The sequence below is a fragment of the Apaloderma vittatum genome, unplaced genomic scaffold (assembly GCF_000703405.1).
Source record: "Apaloderma vittatum isolate BGI_N311 unplaced genomic scaffold, ASM70340v1 scaffold20722, whole genome shotgun sequence".
Classification (NCBI taxonomy): domain Eukaryota; kingdom Metazoa; phylum Chordata; class Aves; order Trogoniformes; family Trogonidae; genus Apaloderma; species Apaloderma vittatum.
The window spans coordinates 18,797-35,443 of NW_009702174.1; the positions used below are offsets into that span (position 1 = coordinate 18,797).

Consider the following 16,647-nt stretch of genomic DNA (forward strand, 5'->3'; position numbering starts at 1 on the left):
AAATGAGAAATGGAGGTACTAAATGAGGCTAACATCTGCAGGAATAGACCCAGACAATAAGATTTTTAGCCACTTGGCAAACGACAATGATGCAGTTGATATTGGGCACAATTGTTATTATTAACTTTACTGTGTAGATTTAATTAAAGTATTATATGAAAAGGCTGTATAACATATACAGACTAAGATTTTAAAGTTTAACCAAGGCAATTAATTTTCTTAGGTATTTTGATGAATAGGTTCTTTCCCTGCTGATACTTCCACACAGACTTCAAAACTGGTCTACACAGGCCTTACAATTCAGATAAATTGTTGTCAGTTAATTTCTACAATATTGCACTCATTTTTTATATATTTTTTTTCATTCTGGAAAATAAAATCCAGCTACTACTCTGGTTTGTAGCAGTAGCTTTGTTTCGTAAAAGAAAAAATAATTTGTTCTGTTTGTTAGTGGTTAAAGAACCCACACGTATTCAAAATGAGTACTCTCCATAACTCCACATCTTTTAGTAAAAATACAGGGTGTTTTGTTTGTACCTCTTGAATTAAACCTCAAAATTGCTATTTGTAAAACTTGCAAAACCAGCTAGCTTTGTACCTTCAAAATGATGGGTCTATTAGTGGCAGAAGCATATATTTCTGCGTTTAATTTGGATGATGTAAAGCATACAGTAAAACTGAGGACAGTCAGTAATTCTGTGTAATAAATGTACAGGTCCTGTGAGCATCCGTACGACTCTCTGTGTAGCGTCACCAACACGTATATCGCCTTTTCCAGCGACCCTGTTACCAGGGCCTTTGAGACCCTCATGGTCTGAACAGTGGAGTAGGAGTATCAGATCAGCGGCAGGTTGTTCCTGTCCTTCGGGGTCAGCGTGTTCATTGTTCTCTTACAGTGCATGGGAAGCAATTCACACTTGTTTATCCTTTCAGGGAAAAAAGGTAACTCTATTGTGCAGAATAAAAACCTACCCTGTGGCAGGTGCTGCGTAGCGTCATTAGTATGGTAATTCGATGAAGCATTCCTTAGATGCATCCCACTAAGCAGAACTTTGTTTAATGTTTTAGTCTTAAAGTTTGTGTATGTATTTTCCATGTCTGAAACGACGTGGATTGCTTCCTGTGGAGTAAACCAGGTGATGATCCGTTGCTACAGTGGTAAGGCTGAGGTCTCTGGGTGTCACTGGACGAAGTCTAAACCAGAACTGTTGTCATCAAAATTAGGTCAATGCATTATAAAGCAGGTGTTAGACAGTACAAATCAGCTAATATACTTATTAATGTTTTATCTGTATGTGAACAAGCACTAGAAGAGTTAAAATCCTCTTTGCACCTACACTTTCTGACAGATTGACTATAATGAAGACTGGGGATCAGAAGTCCCAGTCTGTGTTGGTTGATCACCCCTATTTTGATCTCACTTTTGTTGATCACAAGTCTCATGTGCCCAGGCTCTTTCCAGTTTTCCGCATCTGCCTTAATCATAACTCCTCAGCTCTTTCATCCCAGACGCTCCCGATTCTCTCACCTCTTTTCCTTAATTTGTTTACCTGTCTGCTCTTGTACTATCTCTCTCAGTTTCTTAAACCCTCTACCGTGTTCCCCCATTTCAACCTGCACTTGTTTTTCTAGCTGGATCTCAATGTTCCTTTCTTGCTCCTTACTGAAGTCAGTGCAAGCTCTTCTAGTTCTGACTACTTGACCTTCTTTACAGATTCTTTTACCCACTACACCTCACTGATTTATGAATCTGTCTCCCTTGATGTCTAGTCTCTTTGTACCACTTCTTCTAGTTCTAGGTTCTTTATCTTCTCTCCAGTTACTTTTATCTACCTTAACTCACTGATTTACAATTTTTTTTCTATCTTGACCTGCTGTCCCTGTTCTCTCTGGAAATTCTTATTTCTAGTTACCTTTCCTACTCTTTCACTTGTAAATTTCTACCTCAGTCTTGGTTTCCTCCACTTTCCTTCTTGTCCCAGCATAATCCAGAGTGCAGGTGTGACTCATGCCTCATCTGCATTTGAAAAAGGCTGCCTGCATCCAGAAAAATCAGATTACTAGGAGCAAATACCAGAAAGTCTCTGTGCTTTTTTTGATGTGTGTGCCTGGCACAGTCCGTCACAGCCTAGAGGCACTCAGATTCAGCCAGGACATAGTCAATGCAGCTTAAAACAGAGATACGACAAGTCCCTCTTTAGGTAAAATAACATTTTTAGCATGCACATCTGCAGATAGACTGTGCTTTTATCAGAAAGCATATAACAGTATGTAATACTGTGCATAATACATTCTTTTCCTGCTTTAAGTTGGATATAGCATAAGCATTATTTAGAGAATATTGTGATACGATATCAAATAACATAATTTTGCTATAGGCCCTAATATTTAAAATGTTTGTTAAAAGCTGTTTCTTAAACCTTTCAATAATTTGATAATGCATCTCTTAATCTCCTTTTCCATAATAGTTATTACTGTCAAGAAACTCTGACTGGATTTTTTTCCCCTTGTTAAAGAGAAATTCAGTCTTTTACTTCAACAGCAGAATTGATGAGCTTTTTTTCTGCAATGAACCTCGGAAATTTTGACCCTAAATGTTTTCGGATTCTGTGTTTCTCAAAGCACTTTTATACCTTAGAAAATTAGTCTTATTTTCTCTCATGATTTATGGCTGTATAGTGCATCTATGTATGCAAAAGTATTGTCACTGAGGTTGTGACTAATTCTTTGCTTTTATTTAAAGGCTTCATCTTTGTAAAGAGGTGGAAGGAATAATTAGCTGTATACTATAAGATGAATTTTTATTTTAAAGAAATATGGGAGAGGAAATAATGTTAAAAAAACTCTTGAGAAAAAAATGCCAAATTAAAATATACACTCTGATTTTCTTTTTTTTCTTCTACTATAGAATCCATGGCAATAATAGGACTAAATTAGATTAACAGTCAGGTTATGAAAAGAGCCTATCAGTTATGTTTTCTACCTGTTCTTACACACCAGGAAGAAGATGAGACTCCTTTTATTTCTAATGATTTGCCAACGTGCCATAAACGGTGTCAAAACAAACAGTCCCTCAAATCCCAATATGATTTTACTGATGGCTGATGATCTTGGTATTGGAGACCTGGGATGTTACGGGAACCAAACCTTAAGGTATGATGTTACGTTTGAGGGAGTCATAGATTTATATTTCATTTTTCCTATGGATTTGTAATGTTAAAACCCCTGAAACATTTACAGATTTCATAAGGTGCTTTGTATGAAACCAAAGTTAATAACCTTTCCAGAGAATATAATATTTGATCTTTGTTTACTTTTCTTAATAAGAAGACTTATCTCATGTATTTATCCCACTGAAAAGTTGAATCATAAGCAGATAGTTTAGCAAGCAACCAAATAAGGGAACATCTAGAAAAGCCAACTATAATCAACAATTTTATTTTAAAATATACATGACGCAAATTTTATGAATTAAGCATATTTTGTAGCACTCGTGATTTAAAACAAGCCTGTCACTAACCAAGTGGAAATAAAGTGCTGATTTTGTTCCTTCCTTATCTTCATGCTGTAGTCAATAAATTAATTAAGACAAATGTTAATATACCTGAGTAATGCAGGAGTGTTCCCCAGTGTGATCCTTATTACCCGCTGAAGTGCGATGGTTGTGTAAATTGCATAGTTGTACCTAGTCATTGTGTTTCAGTGGTGCGAAGTCTTTGATCAAGTTATATAAAACATTCAGACTAAAAATACTGTCCTGTCGAATGTTAAATACTCTTTCTTCTGCTGAAGTTAGTTAGAAAAAAACCACTTCTCATAACTCAAAAACAACCTCAAACCTCAAGTTACAGCTTCTAGTTTTAAACAGGAAAAAGTATATACAACAAAAATGCTTGAATTGCTCCCTGCACAAAGTCCAGAACTGCTCCAAGATCTATGTTCTCTAGTGTGAGAATTCAGAATTAAGTCTTTGAAGTATGAAGAAATTTCATCATAGTGCTTGTTATCTGTATGTGATGTTATAGATAGCAAAGAAGTCTGTTGGAAAATTAATGTTTCTGACTTTTCAGACTTAGATGCTGGAAGCACTGCTGTGTTTTGAGTTATGGTCATTAATATCTCAGGTCAGAGACATATTAGAGCATGGTGCAGCTCCTAGACAGTCTACATTCCTACTTTTTTTTCTGCAGAATCAAGGGCACAGGATTTCTTCCTGCAGGAACCAATTTTCATCTACACCATGACCCAGGTCACAGACAAGTTGCCCATGGGACATATGGAAATTAGGATGTGCTCCTGGGTCTAATATTACTGACATAGTTATGTCAGACATATAAACATCATTAATATAGAACCTAACACAAGAGTCATAATGGTTTGAATATCCCCTAATAACTGATACCACCACACAGCAGTACTCCTACCACAGAAAACTTTCTGGGGAAAGACAGAAGTGATAGCAAGAAGGGAGTAGGAAAGCACAGCCTTTCCCAGTCTCTTCTCTCCCCATTGATGTAGCAGAAAGGCTGTGTAAGCTGTGAAGTTACAGTTCCAAAAAGGATTGCAATACAATACATCCAGGTGTCACAGTTTAATACTGAACATGGAGAGTAGATGAAAGTGAGCAAAAAGATTTTTGTCTCAATGCCACAGTGTCTCGGTTCAGCGTTGACACCTAATGTAAAAATTTTTGATACAACAGTATTTAGAATTGCAATACCACCAAGGTTTTTGCCTTGGATGCCTTGACCTCATCCTGTCCATTTCTGAATAAATGTCTTTGTGTATTTTTAATTTTTTCCCCTGCTTATGTTTTTCTAGAACCCCTAATATTGACAGACTAGCAGAGGAAGGAGTGACACTTACTCAGCATATAGCAGCATCCCCACTTTGTACTCCAAGCAGGGCAGCTTTCCTGACAGGGCGATATCCTATCCGATCAGGTAAATTCCCAGTATTTATATCTGAATATTGTATTTTGTTTGCAGTAAACTATGCATTTTTTTTGCTCTGGCCTTTTTAGTTATCTTTGTCATTGCCTGGTTGGATGCTTGTTTCAGTGACTAATCAAGCCCAGCAGAGTTTGTCAACTTGCATATATAGGGAAATGCCCACATTTCAGAAGAGTTAACACAAAAATAAATCTTTTTTTAGTGACAAAAAGATTTTTTTAAAACACTGAGGAAAAAATCTGTTTGTGTTTATTTAGTATAAGGAGGAGATGAATTCCATCTGCTTCCTCCACTGTATGAATGACCCTGGGCTCTTTCCTTGCCTCCCCAGTTGAATTCAGGCTGCTTCCAGGATGTCGGTGGGCAGCCTGAGTGTTGAACATCACAGAGATGCATCTAGAAAAATACAGTGGAAAAACCCTTTGTAAACCCTTCTGCTGAAACATTTCTGTTTCTAGAAAACCTTTTGGTTTAGACAAATGGTTATTTTTGTGGGGGAAGAGGGCAGCAGGAAGGACAGTTCATTAAGGTATTACAGCAGCTCTAAAAACTTGGAAGAAGAAAGCAAAAAAAATCCCTTCTTTCTAAGTATTTTTCTTTTCTAAGTATTTTTATTCTATAGCTACCCATACACAGTGTTAAGTATCCTATGAATACATGCATTTAGTAACTTTTCTTACTTTGAAAGTACCTGATCCAAAGCCCATTTGAGTCTGTGAAGATCCAGTCTGTTTATTTTAGTGTGCTGGGACTTAGCCCCTCAGTGCTTAGCCATGCAACTTTAACATTCCCTTAACATCATTTTTAGCAAGGATCATTATACATTAATCAGATCACTTGTTCATTAGTGATAAAACATCCTGTCCTTGCTTCTGGGAATGAAAGCAAAGCAAGACTCTGGAGCCTACTTGATACGTTCGTGCTCATTCAAATCAAGTAACAAGCTTCTGCAAAAGTGCCAGCTAATATAACTTGCTAAATTTTCCATTACATTCAGCTGCAAAAGAAAATTTTATATACCAGTTACAGCTATATCACTATTAATATTTACTGTAGGTAAAGCCACAGGTCACTTGCCATTACAGTCCTTGTTCTTACTTCTGAAAAATTAGCATTTGAACTGATCTTTTTCTTAACTCACCTGCTATCAGTTATACTTAATCATTTCCATGTAGGTGCAAAATTTGAACTTTGTCTTAATTAAATTACAAAATTGCTAAACATGGACTGTTTTCGAACATCAGTGAAGAACTAGGGAAGGATTATTACAGAGGACAGTAGAATCAGGATGTGGAAAAAAATAGTAGAAATTTAAAGCTCTGGCTAATACAGCTGAAGAAACATGCTCTAAAATGCAATATTTTCTGAGCCACAAACTGAAAGGTAATGATGAAAAAAGATTTAAAAATCATGGTTTTGTACTTTCATTTTTCTAATTTAAGGGAATTACACTGATTTCAGTTATAAGAGATTGAAGTACATCAGAGGGATATGAATAAATGTATAATAAATAAAGTATATATGTGTATAGATGACTAAAACTACCTAAACTGTTGATCAGTAAAGCTAGCTAGGTTGAAATACTGAAGTCAACATGTGAAAAATAAGTTGAGCACTCTTTAATAAACCTGTCTAATGAGTCTTTTTTCCATCTAACCACAAGAGATACTGAGGGAAGATTCTGGTTGCCTACATCAGTCATATAACTTTGGCACTGTAATCATGCAGTTGCATAATTCAGGCTTCCTGGAGATACATCTGCACAGATTTGCATAGATATTCTGTGTTCTATCTGTCGGTACTCAGAGGCAACTCTCATCTGGAATGCTAGTAATCTAACTTTCATGAATGTGAGCTCTCAAGTTCCTCATCCTGAGAGTAGTTCGTAAGCTCGAGTTTGTGTCCCTCAGACTCTTAGTGTATAGAAATCCCTGTGCTTTATTTAGATGTTGTCTTGTTAGATGCTGCAGCTTTAGTGCACTCTGTGTGCATTGAACTATGTGTCTTCATGCCATTGGAGCACTGGTCCTCTCCCATCAAAGCTGAGTGCCCTAGCCACTCTGTTTCCAGAATCGGACTCTCTCTTGCTCTTTTTTTTTACCTCATGATATTTACATGCCTGGCTTTAGACTGTCCAATTTCAGCTGCCTTCTCTCAAATAACCTTAAAGGCATTTCTACGCCTTAACAGAAAACCACATATGAGGAAAGTGGAAATTCTGAGAGTAGAACTTGGGAGTGATCTCACTTAGTCCTCAGCTCCAATCCTTCCCCATGTGCAAGAAAAATAAATTATGCAACTTGACTTTTTTAATATACATTACACCTTAGAACATCTGCAGAAGGGGCTGCAGCTGTTTATGTGATGTCTAGCTCCACAGTTATAAGAAGAGAATTTCTCCACTTCTCAGTTTGTATTGTCAATACAGAAAATATCTCACTCAGCCAAATAGATGATTGTATCTGCCATTTGCAGCATTTAGTATCTGATGTTAGTATGTCACTTAAGTGATAGCACCTGAAGCAAAAAAGTGCATGAAGAAGGAATGAATGGAAATTGTTTCACTATATTAATTAAGTCTTATTCACTTTCATCATATTTAGGAATGGCTGCCTTCTCTCGAGTTGGTGTCTTCTTATTTTCTGCCTCTTCTGGGGGACTTCCTTCTGAAGAAATAACTTTTTCCAGACTCCTGAAGCAGAGGGGTTATGCAACAGCTCTAATAGGTAAAATTACATACATACACAGAATTAGTTTTCATTCATTTCAATCAAAAGTACATTAACATGCCATTATTAAGGGTCTGCACTAAGCTTTTTTCCCCCACAGTATAATGAATTTATTTTTCTGGCACAAAGCCGAGCACATTCCTATGCATATGTGAAACACTAATAAGGTAAGTATGTCTAATTCACTTTTGTAGTTATAGTCTCATTGTACAAGGTACTCAAGAAACATGACAAACAAGTGGAAAATTCATAAAGCTCTTGAAAAGTTGTCCATATAAATAGGAGCTGGATTACAACAGTGAGACAGTTAAGGATCGATCACAGGGTACAAGTAAGCACAGTGGTGGAATTCATTTCATCAGTTTCCAAAAATCCATAAAGCAGATGTTGTATCTGGGCTAATTGTCTGGGTTCTCTTCTTAATTATCAGACAAAAATGGGCATTTCTAGGAAATTTATCTCATCCTGTGGTAGAAGTTTAGTATAAAAAAGTGTTTCTCTCTCATTTTAAAGATAGTCCAGACAACTAACTGCAGCATAAATATCCAGTGATGGGTAAAGGGAATCCCACTAGATGAATATTAAACAGAACTGAAGTGAAAATCATGAAGATGTAACATCTAAAAATGATTGTGGGGTTTTTTTTCCTAATTTGGCTACTGACTTATTCTACACTACTTATATTTTAGAAGAATGTATCTCCGTACTGGAATAGCCAGAAAATAATTGTTTAGAGAACATCGTACCGGAATGCTACTATATTAATTTAGACGATGGATGCACCTGATTTGATTTCTAGATGTAACAAAAGCTTGCAATTTTGTGAGTAATTTTTGCTTAAAAAATCAGGGTGTTTAGCAAGGCTAACAATTTACACCACTGTTCAAAAAATATCTGTATTATGTAGATAACCAATGTCAATGTTCCTAACTGAAACTCCTACTTAGATACACCCCAGTCTTAGAAAGTAAAAAATACTTTGATGTCCTGACAGATTCAAAACGCAAAACCAGAAAATCTTAGCAGAAGTAGTGGGGATGTATTTGAACCATAGTGCAAAAAAAAAATTCAAAATTTGTTGTGTTCACCTTGGAGTTAATTCCTATTGCTCCATAGTCAATTAAAGACTGCAAAAAAATCAGTTTTCTGTTTGTAACAAGCACTGTAATACAACTCATTTTCTAGGGCTGGCCTAGTTAATGTTCTTTTTTTAACTACTTTCACTGCAACATGACAGCTTGCCACTTAGATCTCCAAAAGTTATCTCCATGATGCTTAATGAACAATTCTTCCAAGTAGCCTGAATGATAGCTATGAAACCATAAGATGTAATATTACCATATCCTCAGAGTATAATGAAGGCTTCCAAAAATCAAGAAGTGCATTAAAATTAAGGATAAAGCATATGTAAATGACAAAAAGAAAAATTATGTAGATTTGAAGACTAGATAGGCAGACTCTGATTCCCAACTAGCCCATTTTCTGTCTCTGCTGGTATTCTTATCACATCATATTGGTCTAGGTCAGAGAGTCTTTGCTTGGGTTCACTCTAACTCAGCAGTTCCCAAACAATTAATTGTCAAATCCTGCACCAGTGATGGATTGGCATAAGGGTAATTTGAAGCCTTTCAGTTCCTCAAGCATGTACTGTCACTTCGAGTTTTTTTGGTGAAGTTTCTCTCTGCTTTACTCTCTAAGGACATTTTTTTCTTCCCTAAATGCATTTTAATTTTTTCCCTCCTCTGAATATATGCTTACTCTTGATGTATGTGCCCCTAAATATATTTTAGCTATAAGTCTACTTTATGTATACACTTTTTTACCCCATCATTTTTCCTATATGACACAAAAAAAGTGACATCCAATAGATCTGTCAAGAAGAGACACAGTCAGAAGATTGGCAACAAAACTAGATTTACTCAGAAAAGGCAGATGCATCGAATATGTAATATTTTACCACTTAAAGATCCTGGAGAGTAGCAATAAATGTTGATGTTTTGTAGAAAATAGCTATTCATAATGCAAAAAAATCCACTTAAAGTATGTCTGTCTTATTTTGACTACTACTGTGCTCAATTACAATTGAGTAAAGGTCAACTTTTCCTCACTGCTGTTATCCAGTGTGCTGTCTAGCATCCAGATAAGTTTAAAGTGCCCCTATGTATCTTATCTCCAAAGTTTAAAATGCTAACAGATAAACTGTGTCTTGTATCTTTCCTCTAGAATGAAGTGTTGTAAAATTTGGACACACAGTAGTGGTGTGTCCAATACAACATTGGCTGAGTTGATGGAGTAGGGTTAATAGAACAGTTATGAATAGAACAGCTTAATAGCTGACCATATTAATGATGCGTGTATATATTCTTTATGTTATTATTGCTATATACTTTGTATAAATATATTTCTTTGGCCACAAAATATGTTTCCATCTGCATCTTGCTCTGCATCTTGCCTCTTACCATCTATCTGAGGAGCACAAAATTGTACCAAAAGGTATCTATCATTATATACAACTCAGCTTTCATATTGCACCCTTTTCAACTGTCTGAGGGAAAAGTAGAAGGGAAACATGGATTTCTGCAGCCTTTCCAGCATTCTGGGTTCTGAAAACCTGAGTTCCAAATGAATTTTTTTGACTGAATAGGACTTGCCTCTCATTTCCACTTGTGTTTCATTGCTCTGAAAATTGCAGTTGAAAAAGAGAGAAAAAAGCTTAGGTGTCAAACTACTAAGCTACTCATAATTTGCAACTAGCAGGGTAAATTTCACTTAAAAGCTTGGCAAAATCTGCTTATGATGCTTGTGTGAAGTGTCCATCCTGTGAATCTTCACTTGGCAAAGAGATGAGAACATTTTGCACTGCTCTCAGATTCAGAAGACCCCCAGAGGCTAAAGCACGTTACAATAATCTGTTGAAGCAGTAGCTCGAGACAGAGGTTATTGACACAAGGAATGAAAGAAAACCTGTGTTGTAGACCCAGTCATCACTTGTTTTTTCAGTATAACAGAGGGCCTATCAAAACCATCTACCTCGTCAGCCGTTTGAGAATGGCAATTGTATCTTTCTGTCACAGCTGCCGACATAATTTGAACCAGTGCTTCTGTTGATTTTTCCAGCTAACCTGCTGTCTTTTTTGTTTGGCTTAAGTTGCTTCTGAACAAATCTCTTTTTTGAGGCCCAAGTTCATCTTGACATTGAACAATTTGTTGTGCTTGCTAAGACCCTTTCGATAAAAATAGATCCTATATTTTCCCCTGTCCTAATTTGTTGTTGTAAGATTCTTCTCTCCTAGTTTTATTGAGATCCAGTGGAAACAAATTTCTTTATGTCATAAAAAATGATGTTGAAAGTATATTTACTTTTTTGGGGTCTCTTTTTCAATATTTTTTTACTGAACTATGGGTGCTTTGAGAAAACAGAGAAAAAAAGAAATTAAACTCTCAGATCATTTGTAGTCGTGATACCTGTACCTTTATTTCAGTTATCTAACGTGATGAGAATTGTTTCATGCTCACCTTGCTACATATGTACCTTTAAGATTATTCCATAAAGACGGTCACATAAACCTAAAAGAAACCATTGAAGCGTTTAGTTAGAGCAGGTCCAGAGTAAGGTCACAAAGATGATCAGAGGGCTGAAGCACCTCCCCATGAGGTCAGACCGAAAGAGCTGGTGCTGTTCCGCCTGGAGAAGAGAAGGCTCCAGGGGGACCTTATAGCAGCCGCCTTCCAGTACCTGAAGGGGGCCAACAGGAAAGCTGGGGAGGGACTGTTTACAAGGGCGTGTAGTGATAGGATGAGAGGTAGCAGTTTCAAGTGGAAAGAGAGTAGATTTAGATGACATAGTAGGAAGAAATTTTTTGCAAAGACAATGCTGAAACACTGGAACAGGTTGCCTAGAGAAGAAGCCTCATCCCAGAGTTAGGTTGGACAGGGCTCTGAGCAACCTAATCTAATTAAAGATGTCCCTGCTCACTGCAGGGGGGTTGAACTAGATGACCTTTAAAAGTCCCTTCCAACCAAAAACATTCTGTGAGTCTAAGGTTCTACGATTTATTTTCCAGAATACATGTCCTTGTCTGCTGGAGTGAAATCCCTTTATGGCATCATTTTAACATCTAAAAATTCAGTACAGTGGTCCACATTGCTGCCTTTTTAATGAACTGTGATAACGTTCACTGAGGCGTGTCAAAAGCAGTGACAAGAGCCATTCTACTCACAGAAAGCAGAATACCACCTCAGGTGAGGGGCCATCTGACAGAAAGTGGGAAAGCTTCTGGTGAGATGAGAAAGCTTTAGAGGCCTCCATTTCACTGGCACATAAACAGACCTGAAAATACTTTTATACCTGCTTCAGTGATACACAGAACTATTTCTAACCCGAGGCCATCCAGAGATGTACAAGAAGAACCAGACTCAACTAGACATTCAGTTAGGCTCTAGACTCCTGTGGTATTTTTCTTCACCTTTGATAGTGGGGGAACATAGTCATATGGCTTCCTCACCCCATACCTTAGTTCTGCCGTTTGTGAAAGAGCAATAATTTAATCGAGCCTGTTTTCTAGGTACTATTTAAAAAAATTAGAACTGACCACTATCTTCACCCTCTTTGGTGCTGCAGTACCTGCATTTGTCATTGCCAAAGGCAGAAGTGCAGGATGAATATGCTGCTCTCTAGACACAGGAGATGCTCAGGGCTTCCTGTGTCAGGACTCTTCCTTAGAGATGTGTAAAAGCTGGGATGGTTCAGGAAAGGGGAATATTCTATTTATGCTTTTTTTCCTTTCAGGTACTTTCTACTGTGTGTATTCTGAAGTCTCTAGAACAAAATATTTCAGATTTCTCTCAGCTACGTTATGGGGTTGAGGAGTTACTGGTTTTGTGGAGCTGTTTTGTTTATTTCTTTTAAGACCACAACCTGGTCATATTTCGGTATTGGATTCATAAAAAATAAATAAAATAAAAAAATTTGTCCCGGCAATATATATTCTTATCTATTTTGTCAAGGGTGACACATTTTGTCAAGTAGTCGACACATATCCTTACTGACACCAAAGAGCATAACTCTATCCATAATTTATGTCAATAGGCATAACTGAATTTGAATTTGTTTTAATTATGTATTTGAATTTAAATAACAGCTACCGAACAGTTAGGTCTGTTGCGCTAAGTGATGCATAAGCATATGGCGAGGGGTTGTACCTTAGTCATAGAACGAATTATCTAGATACTTAGTGTAGTCATCATGAACATAGATTATGCTACTATAATGCAAATGATACTCATTGTTTACTTCTGTCAGTCAACATCCAACATTATTACAGAATTAGATTGATCTCCTAGTGAGACAAATGCTGTGAGCTATAGTATTTGGCAGTAATTTACTTGTTACTATTGTCTCTCTTTTTATTGATATATATAAATTAAAAAAAAAACCTCTGTCACTATATATATGTATACAGTGAAGGAGACTGGCAATTTCAGAGAAATTCACTATTCTTGATTTATTTCCTGTTAGTTACTGCATTCTTTTTTTTTTTTTTTTTAAATTAGTCAGATTTGCCAGAAAAAAAATCAGAAGAGATATTTTGTTACTCTTTGTTTTCCCTTCTGGAGAAAGCAGTAGCTGCTACAAACCCGTTTTTTCTTATGACTTCTTAACTACACATGCACAAAAACTTCATTTTCAAAGTTAACTGTCTGTTAGGGCTCTGTTGCTCTTCGGTGACCTGCTAGCCCACTCAGAATTTAATGGTCTCCATCAGGAGCTGTGCCAAACTGTTTGTAGCTTAAACGAAGAGGCAGACATGAAACAAAGTCTTCACTGAAGGCATAAAGAAAGATTAGACAGAAAATAGGGATCCACACAGTAAATGTTGAGGGCGGGGAGATATCAGTCAGATAGTGACAGTTTCATGTTTGCAATAGCACACATTATAAGTTTGATGGTTTAACTACAAAAATACTCCCTGTTCTTCTGTCTTTGTAGGAAAGTGGCATCTTGGGATGAGCTGTGAAAGCAGTAATGACTTCTGTCACCACCCCCTCAGTCATGGATTTGATTACTTTTATGGGCTTGTGGTCACTAATTTTAGAGACTGCAAACCTGGCCAAGGCAGCGTATTTTTAAAAGGGGTTCAGAAATCCCTTGTGATCCCAGTCCAAATCGCTGGAATCACGCTGGTCTCTTTGGCAATAGTGCAGTACATTGGCTTCCTCAAAGTACCTTTCCAAGCATTGGGTTACTGCTTGGTAATAACTGCTATTTTACTTGCACTTTTGATTTTTTTCTTTTATCATTTTCGACACTTGAACTGTTTCTTAATGAGGGACCATCAGATTATCCAGCAACCGCTGTCCTATGAGAACCTTACTCAGAGACTGACAAAGGAAGCTGTGCAGTTTATAGGAAGGTAAGTTTCTAACTGTTTATGCTGGCATTTCTCAGTGACAAAGCTTTTGAAAAAGCCGGAAAAGAAAGTGAATTGGTGGGCACAAGGAAAATGCCACTATATACATTATCATAATTTTTTTCCTTTAAAAGATGACTGAAAATCTTTTCAGTGAAAGTGACTATTTTTTTTTATCAGGTATGTCATTATTTTCTCTATAAAAATAAAACCTCTTTATGTCTACATGTTTCAGAAAAAAACATTTAAAAATCCAGCTTTTTTAATGGTGTTTCTTGAGAATTTCATGTAACTTCAAATATAAAAACTCTTGTGGTGTGACTTAATTATGTGAAAGCACAATGCAGAGTCATAATCCATGACTTCTGGAATGGGAAAGCTGTTCTTGATCATTAATTTGATGCATCCATTAAGTGACATTCATAAGTCAATTTTTCTAAGATACTGTCATTTTAGATGCCTCTGACTTTTATGCTAGATTCATTTTGAAAAGATTTGATTTGGAGAAGATAGAAAATAAATGTTATTTTGAAGGCAATGATTTTTTAAACAGCCATCACAGTGGGTCATGTAAATGTTGGATGCCATTCTTAATCTTTGCAAAATTAGCTGCTTTGGCATAATTGTCACCATAGAGCTTTTAATGGGATCAAATCCTAAAACTATGCATTTCTATCTTCGGAAATATAAAACAATATATTTGGAGGAAAAATATTTCATCTGCTTAACTTGAAAATACCGCAGGGTATTTTTCTTGAACCCTTTTGAAACAGGTTGCACCATTTCTAAAAATAGTTAATCAGAAGTAAAAACGTGTTCTACAACATAAGAGGTCCCTTAATTACTATTCTGAAAAGTATGTCCTAGATAGTTCCTGTGAATATATTCCCATGGTGTCATTGCTAAATGAAAACTTAGACCAAAGAGTCAGAGGCTAAGTTTTCTGGATTTTATGGCTGCATGCAGAAGTCATTAAGACTGTTAGCAAGAAAAATGTTTATCTAAAATTTTGATCTCTCACTGCAGTTTTTCTACTATAATATAGTATATTTTATCTACTATATATATTTCATTATAAATATTTGATGCAGCCATCTTTACTCATCATACCAAAATAAAATGGTTTTTATATAAAATTTCTTTAAGTGAGTAAGTCTTCCCAGCATTCAACATTCTTGTGAGCTTTTACAAATAAACATCTTCCTTTTGGCAATGGTGATATATATAAGGGTGCCTGCTCATCTAGTCTAACTAATTTAACAGTGAAATACTTTGTTTACTGCACACACACACACACAGACACACACAAACACATACTCTCCTTTGAAAATTGTTGAGAGGTTATTTGTTTCGTGACCAAGCATTTAGTGATTTTAAAAGACTCTTGAGTATATTAACTGTATGTTGGCAGATTCTTCTGCATTTTACAAGTATGTAATGTGCCTGTAGTGATTCATAACGTTTTGGGTATCTCTGAATATTTCATTGTTTTCAGTAGAATGACAATAAAATGATAGCCCCAAAACAGGTGAGTTCAAGATTGGAAATCAATGCTAGAAAACTCGTAACTCTTTTAACTTTATTAATATTCAGAATGTTCACAGTGTTATTGTACAGCTTAGACAGTGTTCAGAGCTGGTGAAACAATGTATTATCTAGGTCAGCATAGCTTTTTTGACTTAGCTAGAGGTAAGTGGCTTTACATCAGCTGGGCACTTGGCCCCAGTTCTCAGTGTAGTTTCCAGACAAAAATGATGCTAAATTGAAGTCAAGGTTAATAGCACATATTCGTAATTTACAATAAACTTTGTTACAGGAATGCTGCAATTATAGTGAAAATTATAACCCAGACAACTCAGAGTCAGTGTTAAATTAAAGGATATCCAAGCACATTAAGGTATTGAGAAGCAATTAAGGCATTTGGGCAGTCTTAATGTGCCCTGTAGTGAGTTCACATGCAAAGTATATGACCACAAAACTTACATCTGGGCATAGGATTAATTAGATTAATATTCGCTGAATTGATATATCGCAGATATTAATGCAGGCAACAAAATCAATATTTGCTTTGACACACTTGTTCTGACATTATGTATTTCATACGTGTCAACTGCAGTGTACCCGTAGACCATTGCTTTTATTACCAGTCTGCCAACTCCAGCCATTCGTAGGAGAATGGCTGTCAAGAGGCAACCAGGTTGCAGCTGCAGTCAGATGTCTGACACTCATAAGTGAAGGGCCGCCAGTTTTTTGGAAGCCACGGTGACTCCACAGCATTCTTGTCATTCCACTTCTTTCAGTGAGCAGTCTCCCTGAGCCCTCCTTTAGCTACACGTTTGACTCAAGACTTGATTTGTCATACAGACTTCTTTTGCTTAGATAATATAATAAATAGCAAGGTCTCTCCTGCACATCAGTAATCCTTGTGCACAAGTATACCAGAGTTCAGAGTCATTGGCTTTCACTGGTTTTTAATATGTATTTTACCATCAAACTAATAATCATCAGCTATCATCATGTTTTAATTCACTAATTATCTTTACAATAAATGTATGA

General features: G+C 36.4%; 1 protein-coding gene across 1 annotated transcript in view; it reads left to right on the forward strand.

The window, feature by feature from the left end:
• Positions 1 to 3,007: 3,007 nt before the first annotated feature.
• Positions 3,008 to 16,647, forward strand: part of LOC104281463 (steryl-sulfatase-like) — a gene marked incomplete at its 3' end in the record, with an annotated part of 44,545 nt that continues 30,905 nt past the window's right edge. The window contains exons 1-4 of the mRNA XM_009879461.1: positions 3,008 to 3,153; positions 4,822 to 4,943; positions 7,556 to 7,678; positions 13,671 to 14,094. Of these exons, the coding sequence (XP_009877763.1) occupies positions 3,008 to 3,153; positions 4,822 to 4,943; positions 7,556 to 7,678; positions 13,671 to 14,094 (815 nt within the window). The remainder of the gene's footprint in view (positions 3,154 to 4,821; positions 4,944 to 7,555; positions 7,679 to 13,670; positions 14,095 to 16,647) is intronic.